This window comes from Nyctereutes procyonoides, unplaced genomic scaffold, assembly GCF_905146905.1.
Source record: "Nyctereutes procyonoides isolate TBG_1078 unplaced genomic scaffold, NYPRO_anot_genome, whole genome shotgun sequence".
Taxonomy (NCBI): domain Eukaryota; kingdom Metazoa; phylum Chordata; class Mammalia; order Carnivora; family Canidae; genus Nyctereutes; species Nyctereutes procyonoides.
Window position 1 is genome coordinate 14160560 of NW_026575132.1, and position 21354 is coordinate 14181913.

At 38.3% G+C, this 21354-nt stretch overlaps 1 protein-coding gene across 3 annotated transcripts in view; it reads left to right on the forward strand.

The window, feature by feature from the left end:
- Positions 1 to 21354, forward strand: part of PARD3B (par-3 family cell polarity regulator beta) — a 991638-nt gene that overhangs the window by 886793 nt on the left and 83491 nt on the right. For all 3 annotated transcript variants that reach the window (XM_055345407.1, XM_055345409.1, XM_055345408.1), the window contains one exon: positions 597 to 729. In XM_055345407.1, the coding sequence (XP_055201382.1) occupies positions 597 to 729 (133 nt within the window). The remainder of the gene's footprint in view (positions 1 to 596; positions 730 to 21354) is intronic.

Here is a 21354-nt window from a genome sequence, read left to right on the forward strand (position 1 = left end):
GACAAGTAACAAAGATGGTATATTCTACTATCACTAGTTTTTTTTATATTTCTTCTTACTTCTTGTTGTGGCTTCCACCTTCTTTGTTTTTCCTATGCCCTGTGTGCCCACATGCTGACGTGTATGCTACTCCCCACAACAAAAATTCATCAGTGTCATTGAAATGAAGACTGGCACCTGCCAACTCTGTGTCACATCCAATCTTCAGGTCGAACAACTGGTCTCAAATTGGCAACTTCTTATTTGAGAAAATGAAATAACTACATTAAAATTTAACCAAATTCTGTGGATATGATTATAAGAAAAAAGTGACAGCTCTTTTAATTGCTCTAAAGGTCAGGACCTTACCTTACCTTTTCACTCAAAAGGCATTTATTAATCTCAAGTCAGATGTTTTGACCCTTAGAGCTAAATGTATTTACATAAAGACCATTTTTTGTTCACTTTTACTACTGATTTTACAGTTTTCCTAGCATATTTGAATTACATTATTGAATGTTCCAAATTTGGATGTCAGCTCCTTTAATAAGATCAAAAAGTAACTTTCCAGGATGATGTACACTGTGTGACTGTGTTTGTCTGATTATGTCTTGCAGTGGCCGTCCTACAAGTGGAAGCACTGACCGCATCCAGAAGTTACGAAAAGAATATTATCAGGCCCGGAGGGAAGGATTCACCTTATATGAAGACGATGAGGGAAGAGCAAGGCTAGATTATGACCTCCACTGGGTAAGCCCATGCCTCATTCTCATCATTGAATTCATCTCTACTGAGATAGTTTCTAGCAGAAGAACATGGCCAAGAATGTTCTATACATACCAAGTTATATTTAGGTTACTTGAGTTTTACAGATATGAACATTACCCAAACCACAGCCATCTTGTCCCACAGAAGTTGTTTACATAAATCAAACCACACTAATGCACAGTAGTTTATTTTAATTGCTTTCATATTTACTCTCTGTTGGACTTGTATACCAACGTGTTAGGGTGGAGCAGATGGTCGATATTTTAAAGAGGACAAAGAATCTACTGAGCCTTAATCCTTGCCTCCCATCACTTGGGTTTCAGAATCTGGGCAAGCATTAACAGACCATGCAACATAAGCTATCTCTCCTTTGGAAAAGGATATTAGAAGTAAATTTCAGAATGGCTATCTTCAGAGATATCAGTTGTTTATATATTGCACCTGAATAATTCCCATTTTGCCGATCTTACCAGGACACTAAGATAATTTTATTTATTTATTTATTTATTTATTTATTTATTTATTTATTTATTTATTTTTAGAAATTTATTTATTTATTCATGATAGACACAGAGAGAGAGAGACACACACAGAGAGAGAAGCTGAGACACAGGCAGAGGGAGAAGCAGGCTCCATGCCGGGAGCCCAACGCAGGACTCGATCCTGGGACTCCAGGATCGTGCCCTGAGCCAAAGGATGGCGCCAAACCACTGAGCCACCCAGGGATCCCCCAGATAATTTTATTTAGAGATAAGAACAGTTTTTGTATTAGAGCGTTGTCTTTGCCAAATCCTTCAACATTTGCAAACACAAAAGAATATTGTGACCTCTAAAAAGATTTCGTGGGTTTTTTCAGTATAGTATGATTCAATCTCTTGTCTTTTTCAAGGCAAGGCTGTATGAACAAAACACACTTAACTTTTGGGCATCCACAAAAATACCAGAGAGTACTTAGAGTTGGATTAAAGTACATGTCACATATTAGGAATGGGTGCCTGCCACTGAGTCGGTGTTCAATAAATCCTGGCTCTCGTTACTAACATTATTGGACCAGAGCTGTCCGTGGTAATAGTGATGTCCTTGCAGTGATGCCAGCTCTCACTCATCCTCTTTGATGGCTACTGCCTTCTACTGTCGTTTTTAGTGCTGTTTTGAGAAGCACATAAGGAACTCTTTTATCCCTGGTGGCCACTAAAGACACCAGCTCTTTTGAAGGACAAATCTATTAAAGGAAAGTTTCCTTTCCTGATTTTCACACTCATATTCATGCTCACGAGGTCAGGGTTGGGAGAATCCAGCAACCAAGATGACTGCTTCCATTTTTCACTACGGTGCTGCGGCATCTCAGGCATAGCCCCTCTCAGTTTTATACTAGTGTTTGAAGGCCAGCTGCAGTACCCACCATTGTCTTGCAAAGTACCTGAAACTCCTCGGCTCAGTAGATTCTCCCTCCTATGATGGAGTTTAATCAGAAATGCAAAGAAAGAATTAGCAGCCTCCAACCAAATGGCTCTGGCCACTTCCAGAGATAGGCATTTCATAACTGTAGATCGTAACAAATAGCTTTTTGTTGATTTTATTACCCATGTTAGGTTAGGATTAAACAGAATGGCATTTATAGCGATGGGGCAACTGGTCACTTAGACTCTCAGTGACACAAGAGAAAGATTTCCATGGAATAACAATTTAGATAACAATGTACTCCATTTTAAACTTAATTGAGATCAATGTATGAACTTTGATGACAGACTGTGTACATAAGGCTCTGTCTCCTCGATCAAATAAACAAGCAATGAAATGAAATAAAGGGAAGTTGTTTCCACCATAACCAAAACAGACCACCGTGTCCAAGGCACTGAAAAGTCTCCATCTCAACATCCCTGTGAACTCCTATGAGCAAAATAAGACAAGTAATTTTAGATTAAGCAGTCCAGGTTGTTTTGACTTTATTTTATGTGATCTCCTGACATCAAACTAAAAGGCTGAAAATGCTTAACATTCATGAGATGTTTTCCCTGACCCTCACCAAACCTGAAATAGATCACCCATACCTTCAGGTCCTCTCTATCTTAAAGATTCTGTTTTTATCCCAAGCCAATATGGAACCAGACAATGTAGTGAGTAAGAAGTATCTCTCTTTTGTGTTTCCCATGCTCAAATGTATTGAGCATTGCCAAAAATGACTGATTTTATGTTTCCCAGACAAGTGGGGACTAAGGCTTCCCAAAGGGATGCCTACAAAATGCACGGTCATAAAAGACTCTCTATGATTGCTTCAGATACTCCAAACCAGGGATTAGAATCTCAGTGTCCTTTCCCCACTCTCCACAAGCCAAGGAAAAACACTGGTATCTTTTGTCTGCACAGGCCTGAGAAATTGCACCGTTGTCTTGCTACTTTGGGATAGATCTAGGAAAGCAAGTTTAGAAAGTTAACATTTCATCGTACCTGCCAGTCAGCCAGATCTAACAAGGCAGCTTTTATTGAGACTGTAGTTCCTAATCAGTCTGGTCTTCGGCATCACGGAGGGTGCTTGTTAAAATTGGATCACCAGGGACACGTGGGTGGCTCAGTGGTTGAGTGTCTGCCTTTGGCTCAGCGCATGATCCCAGTGTCCTGGGATCAAGTCCCACATCGGGGTCCTTGCTGGGAGCCTGCTTCTCCCTCTGCCTATGTCTCTGCCTCTCTCTGTGTGTCTCTCATGAATAAATAAATAAAATCTTTAAAAAAAAATTGGATCACCAGCCCATGGAGGAGAGGGGTGGGGCCCAAGGGAGGGCTGCCAGGTGTTTCTCCATGTGGTTATCAAGGTTTCCAAGCCACAATTCTAAAAATAGGACATTGATTCCAATCTCAGCAAAGTAGTTCCAGCCTCTCTAATAAAAAAATTGTCACATGGACCAGCATCATCAAAAACCACTTTCATGGACTCAGAACTTCCTGGGCCTGATTTTATTCCCTGGAGTCACACAATACTGGGAAGCTTCTAAAGTATTGAGAAGGAAATTAGGAAGATAAGTTACCTAAGAACTATTTTTAATAGACCAGACAGAAGTATGCTCACAGATATCTTCAAAGCCAAACTTTGTAAAGCAGTCAATGGAAAAGTTATTAGGATCTATGAATATTTTAAAAATAGATTATTGTCAATGGGACTAATAATTCTCTCTTTGGCCTGCCTTGGACTTTCTGATTTTCCCAGGTATCCTATATGTAGTTCTCTGTCCAGTGGCTCGGAGCGGAAGGATTTTCCCACTGCTCTCTTGGGTTCTCATTTGTTCCCATGGCACTTGCTTCTCCCTCTCTTTTCTCTATGTCTCAGATCCAATATTAACAGATATTTGCTCCATCTTAACGTAAGCCAGGTGCCAATCCAAGAATATAGAACTATCTCTACCTTCGAGGAATTCATAGTCGAGCCAGGAATACAAACATCTAAGGTAAAACGAAGAAAGGACAATAATATATATGTGAGAAAGTCTCTAGTATAGAGAAGTATAAGCTTCTAAATGAGCTCAGCAATAGCAGTTCATTCTGCTGGAGGCCGGGTGTGCAGCCAGGGCTGTGGGGACTCTACAGAGATCATTTAGGAGTTGCCTCAGCGGACAGATTTGGTTCCTTTTCTCTCAGATTTCTTTTTCCCAAAGGAGCCTCTGATTTATTCACTTCATTTGTGTTAAAATAAATGAACACACACAGATTGCAAGGTTTGTAAATATGGACATGAGACCTTAAAAATCTTTTCAGCCAGCCTGTTCTGTAGCTGTTTTCCCATGGAGGCTCTGAAAAGCTGTAAAGAACAAGTTGAGAGAATTTCAATGGCTGGAAGTAAAATGGCCTGGCGAGTTTTTATAGGCCCAATTAAGTAAGCAAGATATGCTAGCTGTGAAGTGTTAATATTTGCCAAAAGAAAACATAATACCTGTTATCTCCTGGTATGTTATTTTCTGTAAAACTTGTTAAGACAATCACAGTCCTCTGGCAACAGGCTAGAGTATTTTTTTATTAGCAGATAAAGATTATCTGCTTATTTAACGTCAGCATGAATATCCTGTAAAGTAATTTCAGAAACGGGATGGCTCCACAGTTTTCTAAAAATATCAGTACCTTTGTCTTTTTTCAAGAGCTGCATGGTACATACCATACACTTCCTCCTCTTCTTAACACTCCCGCTAAATTAGAACTTTTATCTATGAAAGGAGTTTGTAGACACAGATGGGAAGGAGGTACTAGAATTTCCACTGCCATAGAATACGCGGTAGTATATCTTTCTGGCAAAGGGGATTGGTTCAGGTGATGGTTGGGTGAATAAATGAAAATACTCTGAAAGATTTGCTCACCCATTTTTGAAGATGGCCTAGGAGCCAACTTGAAGAAACATGGTTGGCAACTGTCTAGACAAGAAACACATCTGGTAAATTCTGCAGTCAGAGGAAAGAAAGAGCAAGATGCTGAGATCATGCTAACCATTTTATGAAAGGGATTAAAGATGGAATGTGTAATAGCCACATAAGCGTAAAAACTATCAGAAGGTTTTTTTCTAAATGTGAGGGATAAGAGAAATGAGCTCCTGCTGTCAGTGTCCAATACCGAAATTGACTTGTCTATATTTTCCCTCTCTGCATCTTAAAGGCATCTGAAAAAAAACAAAAAACAAAAACAAAAAAAAAAAAAACAACTAAGGACACTGATTAAAAGTTCTAGATTAGTCAATGGCTCTTAAATCACAAAGAACATAAATCTACTCAAACTGTCCTAAGCAAAAAGGGAAATTGTGTTGGTTTAAAATCCATAGGTATATCTAACTTCAGGCAAAGCTGGATCCAGCTCCATTGCTATTCTCTTTGTAGGCACCATTCCCAGGGAGTTCCCTCTTGTAGTGACGAGACAACCATTGGCAGCTCCAACCCAACACCTTTATGAAAGTGGTCTTACTTCCAGTACATCCAGGAGGTCTCAGATCTGATGTTCAGTGCAATGCTAAATGGCTTATTGACTCAACCTGGGTCACATGCCCACTTCTGAACTCTCATGGCCAGAAAGATACAGTCCTTTTACTAGCCAGAACTAGGTTACGAGGTCACCCTGGAACCATAAAGGAGGATCAGGCCTACACAAATCCCAAGAATGAGTCTAGATGAACAGGTAGTCCCCAAAGGAAAATCAAGGTGCTAATTAACAGGGGAAAGCAAAATGGAATGCAGGCACAGTTTATAAACTTTTCCTCATCTTAGATATTTAAGAAAAGAAAAAGAAAAGACCTTTTCCCTTCATGTATTTTCCTCTTTATCATTAGAAAGAACAGACTATTATCAATCTTAAACTTGCTGCCATTATTGGTAAAAGGAGGAAGAAGATTTATTTTTGTCTACTGGTCCAAGATCTTTAAGCTATCCCAGGAACCCAGATGGCATCACTGAGTTGGTTATTCATGAGAAATAACCAGACTTCTGGCTACTTATTTAGGTAGGCAAGTGGCATTTTGATTCACCCCAGACCTAGGCACTCGCCCCAGGGCGAGGCAACAGAATTCTTTGAAAGGACTATAGGGTAGGCTTGCTCTATGTATAGCCTCATAAATTGTTGTTTTGTGATATGAATATATTCTGTATATAAAAAAAGAATATATTCTGTATAATATATCAAATCATTATGTTGTATACCTTAAATTAATACAATGTTGTATGTTAATTATATCATAATTTTTAAAGGAAAGATATATCTAAAAATCTTCAAAAGAGGGAATGAGGTAAAGAATTAGAGCCATCATATGTATGCATCGAGTAACTATCGTAATCCAGTTCCTACCATAGGACAACCAAACCCTTCTTAGTTGATGAGGCCTTGATAGCTCCATAAGCTGTTCCTTCCTCTCCATCACCAGATTAGTGTTTTCCCTGATTTCCCAAAACAACTGAACTGAAGAGTGGAAGAGGTACCAAGGCAGAGAAAAGAGGAAATGAACACACATTGTGTTCAGGAATTAGATGGATTTTGGAAGGGTGTAAGATTTGATCAACTTGATGTTGGTGAAACATCAGCTATAGAGTTGGGACTTGCTCATCTTGATTTCAGAAAGTAGTGAAAATTTGAGGAAAAAAGAAAACAAAATAAATCAAAGACTTTCATTTTTGTTTGGTAGTTTTAGTCCTTTACATTTCAATGTGGCTTTCATAGGAATGTGTTGACACATTAGCTATATAGGGGATCATATGAGTGAATTTCTAACTTTTAAACATAGTGCAAATCATTTTGAAAGAAGGCAACACGTTTATAGGCAATCCCCCACATAGAAATAAACTGTGTTTCAGAAACCATTTAGAAATTGGCAGTTTGGCCCTGGGAATGGTTTTCCGACAGGGGAAAAAAATGATTGGTTGTTAGGGTCCCAAACTAGTCTGCAAAAGCCCACTAAAATCCAATAACCTTGTGCTAATCAGAGACAATAAGCAAGGAGCCCAGGAGCAGGGGGCCATCTGAGCCAGGGGGAAAAGAAGGAAATTCCTTTCTTCCCTCTTTCCTAGATACACATTAGAGATGTTCTCTAGCCCCTTCTCATCTGTGGTTAAGAGTGTCTCCCCAGGTTTCCTGACCTTTAATCTCCCCGACTTCCCCATTGTTACACGCACTTAGACCCACCTTTTCTCCCAGAGTGCTCAGGAGCCCAAAGTCCTCTCTCTGCCCCATTCCCCTCCTCCCTCAAAGTTCCCTTTCACTCAAGACAGTTCATCTTAGCTACACTTTTGGGGGGTGAGGGGTGCAAATAACCTAACCCATAAAGACTCTTAACATTCTCTAAGAGACTTCTGTTCTTAAAGAAGATACTTGATTCACCCTAATGAAGTGCAAAATTAGGCACTGTAAGGCAAGTGTAAGAGGAAGGAGCCATGGAATCTCCCCCTGGGAACTGTCTCTATGACCTTGAGGGGCAAGGTCCCATGACTAGACTGATGCCTTCGTGTAATTCCACAGCCTGAAGTTTCTTTAGCTCTTTTATGTATGGAGCCTAGTCCCCAGATTTCCCAATCTGACTGGCTTCCTGTGGGCATTGAGCTGATCCTGAGAGTGGCACTGATTTCTCCTCTGAACAGGCTCTCACCTCCCCCAAAAAGCTTGTTGTTCCTTGGTCTGTCCTCTGTGGCTGTGGTCCATGGCTAGTTGCTACAACCGAGACGAAGCACGTCCTGACTAAAATTCTGTCCTGAAGACAGCTACTCTGAATTACAACTGTCTTCCCATCCAGGCTTTCTAAACCTACAGATGTCCTGAATTTTAGACCTATTAATAATAGCAGGCATGAGAAGCATTTTAGTATAATGAGAACACGGATTCTGAAGTCAGGTTGCCTACATTCACATCCAGGATATAGCACTCACTAACTGGGTAAATTCGGGCTATTTATTTAACCTCTCAGTCTTTTTTAAAACTAGGATAATTGTGCTCACGGGTCTCATATAAATATTGTGGCAATTAAATGATTATTACATATAAAGCACTTAGAATAGTGTCTGGCATGCAGTACGTGTTCAATAAATGTGAAGATTTTTTAAACAGTGCACATACTGAGATTTTCAGAAATCATATAGTCCATTCTATCTCAATCCTTATTGGAGCTTAACCTCTTCAGTTATCCCAGAGTCCTGGGACATCATACAACACACAAAGCATTTAGAAGGCCTTCCGGTCATGCACACACTGGTTACCACTGAGGTACCCACAGTCCCTTCAGGTGGTGACTGTTAGGCCTCGTTGTAAGACACTTTTGGCAAAATCCATTGGTCAAAAGGTCAGTAATTATTTCCCTCTCTCCCACACACAAACTTTTTCTTCAAAAGTGCGCTCCTTTCATCCCTGACCCTGGGGGCACACCTAATCTCTTTAATGAGCTTATGCTAAAATCAAAGACCACAGACCAGAAGAAAGAAGCTTCTGCTTTCAGCTCTGCAAAAACCCTGAAGCAAAGAAATACCAGTGTCTAGTTAATGACTTAAAATAGGAGGCAGAGGGGAATACAAAGAGAATTATATGCAAATTATTTAGTCAATAAATTATGCTACAGCCTGATCAATAACAAAAATGACATCATTTACGTAGCACTGACTCTAACAGATACGTGTGAATACTTTATATAAATTATTCCAGACAACAAATCCAGAAGGTAAGTATTTTTAGTCCTATTTTACAGATGAGAAAATGAAGGTTTTAAGTCTCTGCACCACAGTCACGCAATCATTAGCAAAGCTGATAATTCTAACCTGAGCTAACTTCTGGTGGAAACAGAAGGAAAGGAGCATTGCCGTGGCAGCTGTTTAGATCCTTTTTTTACATGAGACGTCTGAAACAAAGGGGAACTCTGAGTATTTGTTTATAAGGGGCATACAAACTGTGCCTCTGTGGAACTACTCTTTAATTAGCACTCTTATTTTTAACCCAATAGTAAATAGTATGAGTTCTCTGTAAAAGTCAAAATGAAATCATTCTTTTCTGCAATAATCAAATAAGTTAGCCTATCTCTGGCTTAAACCCAACCCTAAATACCAAGAAGCAGAAAAAGAAAGTTCAAAACCACATTATTTTTCCATAATATGTCAAATAACCCTATGCTCTACTTACATTAGAGTGAAAAAAAAGAACTCTTTCTGCTTCTAATGAACAATTAATTCCAGCTCAGGATGTCGAGTTTAGAATAGGTTAAGTTTCCCCAAACCACAGCCGTTTGTGTTGGATCATGGTTAAAACCCAAAATTCCAACTTCTACAATAATCACATTCTTTTCTTCTACTGCAATGGGAGAAATGACCATTTTATGTAATATAGGAAAAACCATAGCAGAAACTCCTATGAATTCCAGATTTCCTAAAACTCTTCTCAAAGCTGTTTAAAATCAGTTGGATACGTTTCATTTTAGCAAGAGCTCGAAAATCCTGAAATTAAGTTTGGGTACTTTTTTTTTTTTTTTTCTCCCTAAACAAAGACGTTTGGAGGGGAGGATGCGGAACCCCATTTCAGGGGCACTCAGCACACGTGTATCACTAAAGCCGGGGGACGATTATAGGCCCCCACGAGCCACGTCTGTGTTCAGATCCGGCGGCCCGGAACGTTCCCCTCGCACACTTCCGGTGTCAGTAGCCAATCAGCTCGCTGCGGCGGCCATCTTGTTCTTTCAGTTTCAGGGAAGTCTGGACCCTGAGTGAGGGACGGCGCTTCACCTCACGTGGTTCTTGTTAGGCGGGAGCGAGCGGGGTGTTAACAGAGGGAAGCAAACTCCCAGGAACCTCCCCTCTGGCAGACGAGGCACACGAGTAAAAGAGAAGCCTAAAATGACCGTCATCACCACAGCCGTCCTGGAGTTGCCATCGTCCACAAGAGGGATGACCCCTGCGGAGCACGGTGGTAACGGCACAGGTCGGGGTCGGGTCCGTGAGTTTACACTTCTAGGAAATTCACGCATTTCTCTGCGTTTCGTTCTGAGGCCTGAACTCTGGTTCTGATTGTCAGCGTGTCCGTGGGAAAGTGCGCAAGGTGACAGCGGCGACTGCAGCCGGGCCCAGGGAAACGTTCCGTTTATTCAAGGAAACGGTCTAAGAAGACCTGGCATAACATTGTTATTCCACACAATTGAGAAGTAGCTTCTTGCCCGCTCCAAGATAAGACTTTTGTAAAGTAAAGGAGTTTCTTGGTTTTTATCTGCATGAAGCTTTCTTCAGATGATTTAGCTCGCCTGTAACCTTCGCCAGACGCAGCTTCACTTCCCTAGATAGCAAAGCCAAAAGCGACACGTGAGGGAAATGAGATTTTCTTGCTCTCGTTGATTCCTTTGTTTTGCTTTACCCGTTCACTGAGTACGTAGCCTAAATTTATGCTCAGCGTCCCCAGGCCAACATTTGCATCAACACTTAACAGAGAAGGAAAACGTGACGTGCGTGTGGAGCGTATATATATATACTATGGTATGGGCGGGGAGCGCATGCGCATGTGTGTATGTGTATATTGGTAGTGGAGCGCATGCGCAAAGACATTGGTGTGTGTTTAAATGGCGGGGAGCACATGCGCAAGGACATGCGTGTGTCTGTAGATATGGTCAGGGAGCGGGAGCACATGCGCAAGCACACGTAAGTGTCTGTGTATATGGACGGTGACGCAATGCGCAAGGACACGTGTGTACGTTATAATGGCCGGGAGCACATCCTAAAGACATGTTTTCAGACTCCTTCGAGAAAACGTAGGAAGTGTTGTATGAGAAAGACGTTCCCTGTCACGATCTACGCTTTTCCATCTAATTGAACATCTTGCTCACCATCTGATAATGTATACCCCAAACCGGTATGGAGAAATCTCCATTTTTCAGTTTGTTTCCCATCATCACTAATTGCAGAGTTCCAGATTGATTCGAAAAGCAGCTCTGTTTGGTGAGTTATATATATAAAATACTATATATAAATATAAATATATATATATATAATAATATAAAACAAGCTAATTTTCCTTTCTTCGTCTATTTAGTATGGACCACGTTTCCTGTTTTCCATGCAGTTCCTTTTACAGTAACTTCCCAGGTTTAAATTGTCAGGCAAGCACTTCAGCAGGGATGTGTATGTGGTTATCAGGGCATCAGAGGCTCACATTCCAGAGGAGGCACGCTTGGTCTTAACAATTAATGTGAATGATGGCTGGAAGAAATCTTTTAGCATGACACCTAAACTGGTGATTGGGAAAAAAAAAATGCTATGGGATTTTAGCAGTTTGTGGTTTATGTGTGGTTCTAGAACTATTTTTAAATTTCCCAGTTTCAAAATAGTAGATAACCTGCTCCTTTGTCGACATGTAGATGTGTAAGTGTAAGTTAAAAAAAAAAAATCTAGTCCTCAAATACACAATCATGGGAGAATAAAAAGATAAGAAAATAGGAAAGAACTTAAACTGTTTCAAGCATTCAACATTTCCATTTAATTGATTCGTAATTTAATTTATCAGAAATCTGAAGACTGTCCCAATGAGAAGCTCTTACAACTTCCGTAACTTTCTTAAGGATCTTATCTCCAAAATAAAAAGAAAAGGTGTTAAGTCCTATGGTCGATTAAGGAAAAGAATAAACCCATTTTCACTTATTTTGTGCCACTCTGGTCCCAAGATTGAAGAACAAAATTTCAAAATAGATGGATTCCTCATTTATTCATTTATCAATTAATTCCTTAAACCTTAATTTGTTGGCAAATTTCTTTCTGTCTTTGTGCCAGAAATTTAGTTGACTCTGAGGATTCAAAAGTGAATAAGGAGTTCATGTCTGGTGGGAAAAGCAGACGGGAAACATAATTTCAAATGTAATGAGATATTTAAAAATAATGGTACAGGGAAAAAATTGATAAGCAAATGCATTGGAAAGAGGGACGAATCAATGAACAAGGCAGATTTGCTTTTATCACCACAAAGTTTCCCTTGTGTGTTTGGGCTACCCTTTTGCCTGAATTTAGGGCATCTTGCCTCCATGTAAGCTACTCCAATTGCCCTTTGTAATTTCTGAGCAAATATAAAGTGGCTTTTATTATGTTTCATGAGGATACTTCTCTTTAGGCCCAACTTCTCATTTTGAGGATTTGGGCATTTGTGCATCACGTCTGTCCCAATTACTGAGTGAGACCTGCCCTAGAGGGTAGTTTTTCAAACCGTGTGTCACAACTTATTAGATGATCATAAAACCAATTAGTCACAATTGACATTTTTAAGATTTTGAGTAGAATAGGATATATCAGAGGCCATGGCAGGTAGTAAATATAAATATTGGTTGGTGAAGTTTTTGTTTTATATCCAATCTGTGCAGACATACACATATCTGCTAGCTCATAATGTAAACTGTATTCCTACGGATTATGATTTTAAAAAGTTGAAAACCTCTAGTCTAGACTTTAAGTTCCATATGTGGTTGGTTTACCATTTCATTTATAACATTTCATGTGGTATTAGTTTCAGACCAGGGACTCTGTCATTTTTTTGAATAAATAATGTTGAATACATCCCATTTGAAACATTACGAATGGCACAGAGTTTGCTTTACTTGATTATATCCGTATGCATATAGATAAAGATAGGTAGGTACACAATTTGCACTTATTTTAATTAATTTTAGTTTAGCAGTCAGTGATTTACGTAATAAACATCTGAAGCAAGGTTACAATCATATAGACAAAAATATTTTGAAGACCAGGTGAATATAATTGCCCTACTCTACTCGTTTTACTGAAATTATGATTTTTTTCCTTTTACATTAAATCTTTTTATTATAAATGTAATACATGCTTATAGTAATAATTTATATAATTGGTAAAATGTTAAGACTGAAATGTAAATCATCTTTCATCAACCACACAATAAACACTTTTTGCTTTGGCATATTTTATACAGACACACGTACATGTATATCACATGTAGTGATTAAATTGGGACCCTACTGGATATGCTGTTACTTAAGCTACTTCTTTCACTTTCTATTTTACTCTGAGCATTTCTCATGCCATTAAATAATCTGCAAAAATGTGAATGTAACATTTAATTCACTAATTGATTAATCATGGTTTCATTATTGGATGTTTAAGTTATTTTCATCATTTCCTTGTAAGTAATAAAGTAGTAATTATAGATAAATAATCATAGATAAATAATCATCTAGATAAATCTTTGCATTCTTATGTTATTATTTCTTTATCATAAATCAGTTTATTAATTATTTAACATAAGGCTATGAAAAAAAATTTCTAATTGATACAAATTACCCAGCATGCCCCTAGAAAAGCTGATAAGTTTATATTTTCCCCAGCAGCGTATTTATTAATGCATTTAACAAATATTCATGGTCTGCTTTATGCAGGTTTCATACTAGACCTATTAAAATTGAGTGGTTTCATTTTTATTTATTTTTATCAGTTTGATAGCTCTTATCAATTATTTTGTTTTCATTAGATTACAACTGAGACTTAGAATTTCCTGTGTTTATTGGTCATGTATATTTCTTCTTTTTTATGAATATTCCTTTTCTTCTATTACAGTGTTTGCCTATTTTGCTTCTAAGTTGTAAATGTTCTTGATACAGGAGGATTATTAAGCTTTTACTGTCAAATAGCATTCAGAATGCTATTTTTTCTAACTTAGCCAGTAGTCTCTTAACTTTATGATACTTCAGAGAAAAAGCAGCTTTACTTTTTGTGTAAACAAACCAGAGAATTTGTTAGTTTTTTCAAATGGCATTTAAACATCTATCAAGATGGTTATATGATATGATTTTTCTTCTTTTTCTATTAATGAGATGATTTATATTAATAGAGTTTCTAATACTGAATGGCCCTTGCAATTCCAAAAAAAAATAAGTCTACACTCACATGCTGTTTTTAATTTGAAGATAAAGCTGGGCATGGATTGCGAGTATTTCATTTGTGCTTCATACCTCTATTTGTAAGGGAAATTGGTATCTAAGGATTTTTCCCCCTAACATGAGCAGTTTTACATAGAAGAGTTACATAACCTTTGTAAAATGATTTGAGTAGCTTGTCATCTGTTACTATATGTTATATCAGTTTCTATAGTCTAGGAATTCTCTGTCAAGATTTAAAATAACTCATCCATAAAACCATCTAGTCTGATGCTTTTTATGGGTAATTCTTGGACACTTTTTCAACTTTTCCCATAGATGGAGATTGTTGGGAAAAGAGATGTTTCCTCCTTTACTGAATTTTGGAAATCTCTTTTTTCCATAACATCATTTATTTCATTGAGACTTTCAATGATTATATTTTATGGTTTTTGTCACCTAATATATTAAATAATTCTGTTTCTCTGCTCTAATACATTTATTTTTACCTCATTAACTTATTTCTCTTAAGGAATAAAGCAAATTTTTAAAATTATTTGCCTTATTCTTTCAGTTACTTATTAAGTAACTGTTCAGTGACATGTTTGATGATACATGTTCAATGACAATATAATCTTAAGGCAGTGAGTTTGGTTTTGAGTTTAGTTTGATGTGCTTCCAGAAATGTATCTTAATGTTCTTCTTCTTATTTTTTCTATGTATTTTGAAATTTAAGATTTTATTTCTTCTTTGACCAAGAATGACTTATTAATTTTTAAGGATTTAGACTTTTTTCCACCTAAAATTTTATTATTAATGTACAATTTTAATATTTTGTAGTCAAGGATAGTAAATTCTGCAACTTGGGGCCTTTATTGAAAGTTGACCTAGTTAGTATATGTAAGTTTGTCATTTAGATTTAAATTAATTAATGATTTTTCTAAAAATATTTATTATTGAATAAATATTTATTGAGTGCCTATTACATTCTAGGCTCTGGTAAGGTGCTGAGGATGTAGGAGAGAGCAAAATGGACAAAAATCTCTACCTTGCAGTACTCACATTCTAGTATATAACATACATGTATCACTATATTTCCTTAAATGTAAGTCAGCATGCTCGTTATACACACTATAAATTTATTGACAGCTTTTCCAGAAAAGACAAAAAGAAAGCCCCACCACATTAAACCTAACCATGCATTTCTCAGATGTTCAAGTGTAAGAAATGTGTGTCCTATTGTTGGTAAAATAATGTTCTTAATTGTTTCTGATACTGTGTATGCTTAATCATTTTCTTGATCTGTCAAAGACGGACGAACATGAGGTTAAAGTCCCCATGTACGTTTTGTTTCTGAGGCTTTCAGCATCATTTTTTAGGGCTATCTCTTAGAAAAGGTTGAAATGTGATGTTTGATTCATTCTGAGGCTTTTTCTTCCAAAGAAATGTTTAGCTCATTTATATCTGTTATCATAACTGTCATCCTTATTCTCTCTGTCATTTTGGTTTAGACCTTATGTTCTGTACACCTTTTTCTGCTTCCTATTTTATTCCCCATGTGCTATAGTTTTTTTTATTATTTTATTTAGTAATTTCCCTCATAGTGACTTTATAAAAACATTCTTTATCCTGTTTTCTCTATCAACATCAAAAATGAAATCATCTCTGTCGAGTTCCTTCCATGGAAGAGGAACAAAGTGACACGACTGTGTGTTATCACCACTTCCCCTCACACTTTTCACCTGTCCTGTTTTAGATCCAGTCTTTAAAGAAGAATATATGTCTTCTCTTTTCATATTTTTTATGTGGCATGTTTTGTATCATCCAGGGATACGTTTTGTGTTTATTGCCAGCCCTTTGCTACATCTCCAGCACTGAGTTCTTTATCTTGATTCATTTCACTGTTAACCTGCTTACTTTTTTGAGCAATTTCACTTCAGGAAGGATAGTTAGTATATTTCTAAATCCTTGAAATCTGATAGTATCCTTTATGTATAAATCTCAACACTTGCAACAATGCCTGGTGCTTTGAGGTATATAATAAATATTTGTTAAATGAATGACATACCTGCTTCCCAAGGGTTTCTTCCTAGACATTCCATTGTCTCTTGGTTTTTAATATAAGGGAAGAACTCTGAGGCCGACCTGATTTCTGTTTTCCTTATCTGGATCTTGTGGGATTCTCTCTTTATTCATGATATTCAAAATTTTCACCCATATTCTTCTAGCTGTTGGCCTCTTTTCATGTTGCTAGGTTCTTAATTGAGTTCTTTCTGTTAACAATCTTGTGTTGACTTCTTTCTGTTTCCTTACTGGAAAGTATAGATATTGTTCCTTAAACAGGATGGTTGAAGTCTTCTTGGTTCTCATCTCCTTATACCTGTTTGTAGAGAAGTCTTCTCCTACCTCCAAAAGGGGCCTGGCTGTTTTAAAGCCACACTTCCTGTTTAGAGGTTTGGTGGCTTGAAAAGACAGGAAAGGAACCAAAATCCCAGACAATGCCTGGAAGAAAACTTTGCTTCTGCTTAGTTTCTCATACGGATTCTCTGAAATCATGGGCAAGGTGTCAGCTTTCTGTGCCCTGATTTTTGTTTGTCCCAGCCCTGTCATCCCATATCACATGTGGCTGTGTCTACCTTGCATCCTCATGCTCTTGCCCATCATATGAGGAGGGATCACTTTCTATCATTCAGATTTGCTTCTCCTGCTATAGCCACCTTGAGAGCCCTGCACTCTCCAGATGGACTATTTGGAAAGGCTGCCAACTCCAAAGACAAAATATCCTGTTGGTGTCCTCATCAGCCCTGTATCCTCTCCTCCAGCCTCACCTCAAATGGAATAGTTCCAGCCTCCTCCACCAGTTCCCCCAGAAGATTGGTTGTGAGCTGGCACCATGTTCCCCTTTCAGCTTGATCTGTGGCACCATATCTAGCAGATACCCAATACCTAGTTCTGGTACACATTTCACCTACTGTAGATGCTTTTGACCATTTCAGAGGAATCTGGGAGATCAGTGGTAAATTGTGTACACTCACTCACATTGTCAATGAATCCAGAATTCAATACCCATTTTAATGCTTAGCCTCCCTTTAAGAAGTAATTTCTTACTGATGAATCCTAGAAAGCTCTGGGACAGCTTTATTGTATCACAAAGGCCATTTTCCTAGCTGCAGCTTATACTTATTCACACACAGTAAAACAATGCCTATCCAGTAGTGTGACCAGAAAATATGATGGCTTTTCCCACCTCCTACACTAACTCTGAATTTTTCTTTAAGTAGTCCTGCAAAAGTGAGACATGGTGTAAAACGTCCAAATTGGTTTCCTTACCATTTGAAGGAAAGGCTGCAAACTGCAGTGAGAGAGCTGGCTTCCTAGTTGTGCATCAGTCTAACTTCAGTAGGGCTAAGTCAAAAGGGCCCAGAAATCCAGAGAGTCAAGTTGTTGATTGGTTTTCTTATTTACATTGAAGATGCAAAAAATAATTAGAATGTAATGTGAAGTGTTATGTATATGCAGCTATTATGAATATATAAAAATCTTATTGCCTCTGTCAAGCTGAGTTGTTATAATCATTTAAAATGGAAAGTCAAGTTCCTGCCACAGATAGAGATACACTGGTTGCATGACTTTATTAATTCCTAGACTGAAGTCTGTAGTGTGGATGATAATCTAATAACAGAATCACATTTATAATATAGTAGAAAATTCTCACTATGGGTTTACAAGAGTACGTATGAGACCCAGAATTATTGAAGGCTTGTTCTTTCTCACATCAAACTGATACTCACTCTCCATTTTGGTGACAGCTTCATCTTAAATGAGAATTTTAAAAAGGGCCTGGCTGACTCCCTGCTCCCGACCCCTTTACTCCTGCAAATATGATTACTTGGGTTCCTATAGGTTTATGATCTGTGCCCATCCTGGGAAAGTGCAGGGAAATCTGTGGGATCCTTTTTCAAAAGTTTTTCTCTTAGAATCAAGCCAGTCCTACTCTGATTTTTATGACTTCCTGTCTCTCCCAGTCTGAGGCTCCACCTCCTCATGAGTATCAGATTTCCATTGAGGCTGATACCTCCGGTACCCCCCAGGACCTTAGAGTTATAGTTCCTATTGGAATTCCCTGACCTGGACTGGTCACCCATTTCAGTTTGACCCCAAGGGCTTGCTGGCCTATCATGGACAATCTTGCACATAGATTCTTTTTCACAGTTTGGTCTAATCTCTCCTTTCCTCTCAGACCCATCTTCTTATCTCTGTCCCACTGTGTACTCTTAGCTACACTTAAGTGTTGGTTGCAGGCTTGCGGGTGTGTGCTTCTACACCCTTTTGACAGCTATCACGGGTCTGTCTCGTTTAACCACTGTCCTTGTATCTGGTGGTGACACAACCTTGACCTCAAAGCTGGAAGTGGTGGCAGATGCAGGGTTCATTCCAATATTGCAAGGTAGGGTTCTGTGAAAAGTGCTTGACTTTTACACCTCCTTTCCTTAAATGTTGGTAAGTGTGTGCACTCAGAAACATGCCAGTCAGAAAGCCTGCAGTATCTCATGGTCTTCAGTACCGTAAGTGCGATTCTCCAATTTGATAGCAAGCTCAACTTTGATGTCAAACTGCTCATCTCCTATTTACAGCACTCACTGTCTAGCCATATTTCCATTTTTAACTAGGAAACAAACTTGACAGATGCCACATTCCATATTACTACCTTTTTAATGCTAGTGAGGAAAATCATGGAATATGTTCAATTAATGAACATGGAAAAGTTTTAAAGTTACAGGAGTACCACTGAACTTCTATTTACAGCTTTATCTTTAATGATTATTCTGTTTTTGTCTAGTTTAAAATTCCTGAGGTATGTAATACACAAAGTGTAACTTTGCTCCCTTTATTCACTACTGTTTAGAAATAGCATCTAGGGGTAGTGTAGAGTGAGGGAGACCAATCTTCATCAATAATGAGTAGTTATTGAAAAATAATTTTAAATGTTTCTTGTACTCAAATGTCCACACCTCTCCCCAGGTAAATTCCATTCAGGGAGACAAGTGGCTACTGAGACTCCATTTGGCTTTCAAGATGGTGGAAAAGTCAAATGAGAGATTTGTAGCTATAAATAAGACAGCACAAATATAGAACCATCATCAGACATGCAAGTATAACCACAATGAAAGTTACCTTGAACAAATCAGTTCCCAGGATGGCATTCATTTCTTATTGATAAATATGCTTGATACAAAGATAATGGAGCAGATAATGAAACAATCTATTTGGAAACATAAACATACACATACACTCACACACAAACTGGAGGGAGACAAGGAGCATTGGTTAGCACAAATTCTGTCGGTACATCCTACCATCTCTTCTCCAGAAGACTATCCAGCATCCAACAGGAAAAAGATAGGAAAACATTTTGACTACAGTAAGGCTTTTGATTCTGTAGTATGTGACCAAAATCAGTAAAGGAGAAAAGAGCCTCGATCTTCTTTTATATAGGTGGACAGTGGTTTGGGGAAACTGGTGAAATAAGTCATTAATGTTTCAGTTTTGGTTGAAACTGACCAGAGGGGGAAAAAAAAAAGAAACTGACCAGGGAAATTAAAGATAGGGCTACTCAGGTCTCTTCTGCCATAGAAAATCTTATGGGAATCAGCCCTGAGACCCCCCTCTTGCCTCTACTTCAATATGTGAGGGCAGGTGCAAGACATACCCTTTGTCACAGTCTGTTTCAAACTCCACCTCTACCTCCTTATTTCGACTTTCAGCATCCCATTTTGCTGTTCTTGTGGAGAAGATATACTTGATAAATGCTTGCTGAATTGTTCACCACTGTCTCTGAGTCCCTCTCAGGAAAAGGTAGAGGATCAAGACACTTCTGTAACCATTTTAAGAGTAACACAGAAGTTTCCACAGATATGAGGTCTAGTTCCCTCTACTGTAGAACATAGGCTTCATCTCACTACCTTTCTCAAGCTGCTGATGACTACATGATGTAGTCAGAAATGGGTTGGTTGCTTTTGAGGAGGAATTGCTCAAGGTCCACAGCACACAGATATTCTTACTCATGCGGAGTCCCTCATAAACAGTCAACTATAATCACCAACAAGCGGTCTACATGAGTGATCCAAAAGATGAGCTACACGGTAGTCCCATTAGCCCACAGGATTAGGCCATGTGTTAGTGTGTGCCCACATTTTGTATATCTACACTGTCATAATAATCTCTTTTGCATAGTCTTTCCCCAGCTGCTCCAACCACATCATGCTTTTTCTGTTGGTGCTTCTCTAACACTCCTTGTGTATACCAGGAAGTAAATCTTAATCACATCTTACCTGGTGCCATCACACAACTTAGTTGAGGGCCTCTGCCTGTTTTAAGTCTACATTGTGTCCAGCCTGAGTGCTTTGCTGCCTTTACACAAGTGCTTGCCAAATTGAAATAGTTGGCCCAAATGGGTAAACTGAGGCATGGTCATCTAGTATCTCTAAAGATGAGGTGCTCACCTTTTGACACCTGTGTTCTCATGTCCACTGTCCTCTCTCTGTGTCAGAGATGACAAAAAGTTAAATATTCAACAAATTAACCTAATGAGGAATGCCAGCTAGTGGGTCCCTGTCACATTTTCTTTTGCAACAAAAGTTAATTTGGTTAGTGTCTTTTACAGTGGTCCAAGTAGCTACCTGACATACAGGCAATTACACCTGTAGGGTGAGCACCTCATTCAAGTCTTTTTATAGATTAAATCAATGTATGTTCATGGATTTTAAAATAATAGATTTGAATATGGTGGCATGACCCCACTTGAGTGTTAAAAAAATTAACTTCCAACATATATTTTAATGCAAATGTTACCTTTGTAAGTGGATGACCTGAAAAGAAAGTGTTTCCATAGTAACCTAGGGAACACATAACCTGTTTATGATAACTTCTGCATGAAGAGAGCCAGGCATGGATTGGGGATATGCTTTGATGTATGCTGAAAAAAAAAATTGCTGACAGCATTGTGTGAGTGAATGGTTGGAAGATTTCACTTTATTTGTAGTTAATTTAGAAAATAAACTTTCATAATGAACTGCTGAAATACACACTTGAAACAACCAGATGATCTGTCAGGATATTTTTTTTAATGTAATTTGTCATAAGTGACAACCAAGGCATCAGTGTAAGAGAAATAGATTAAGGATGAGTTCTTACCATACATCTTTCCCATTTTGTGCATTTCTTTTTATCTCTACTCTGTGTTCTTCCCTAGGAATCACTGAGGCCTT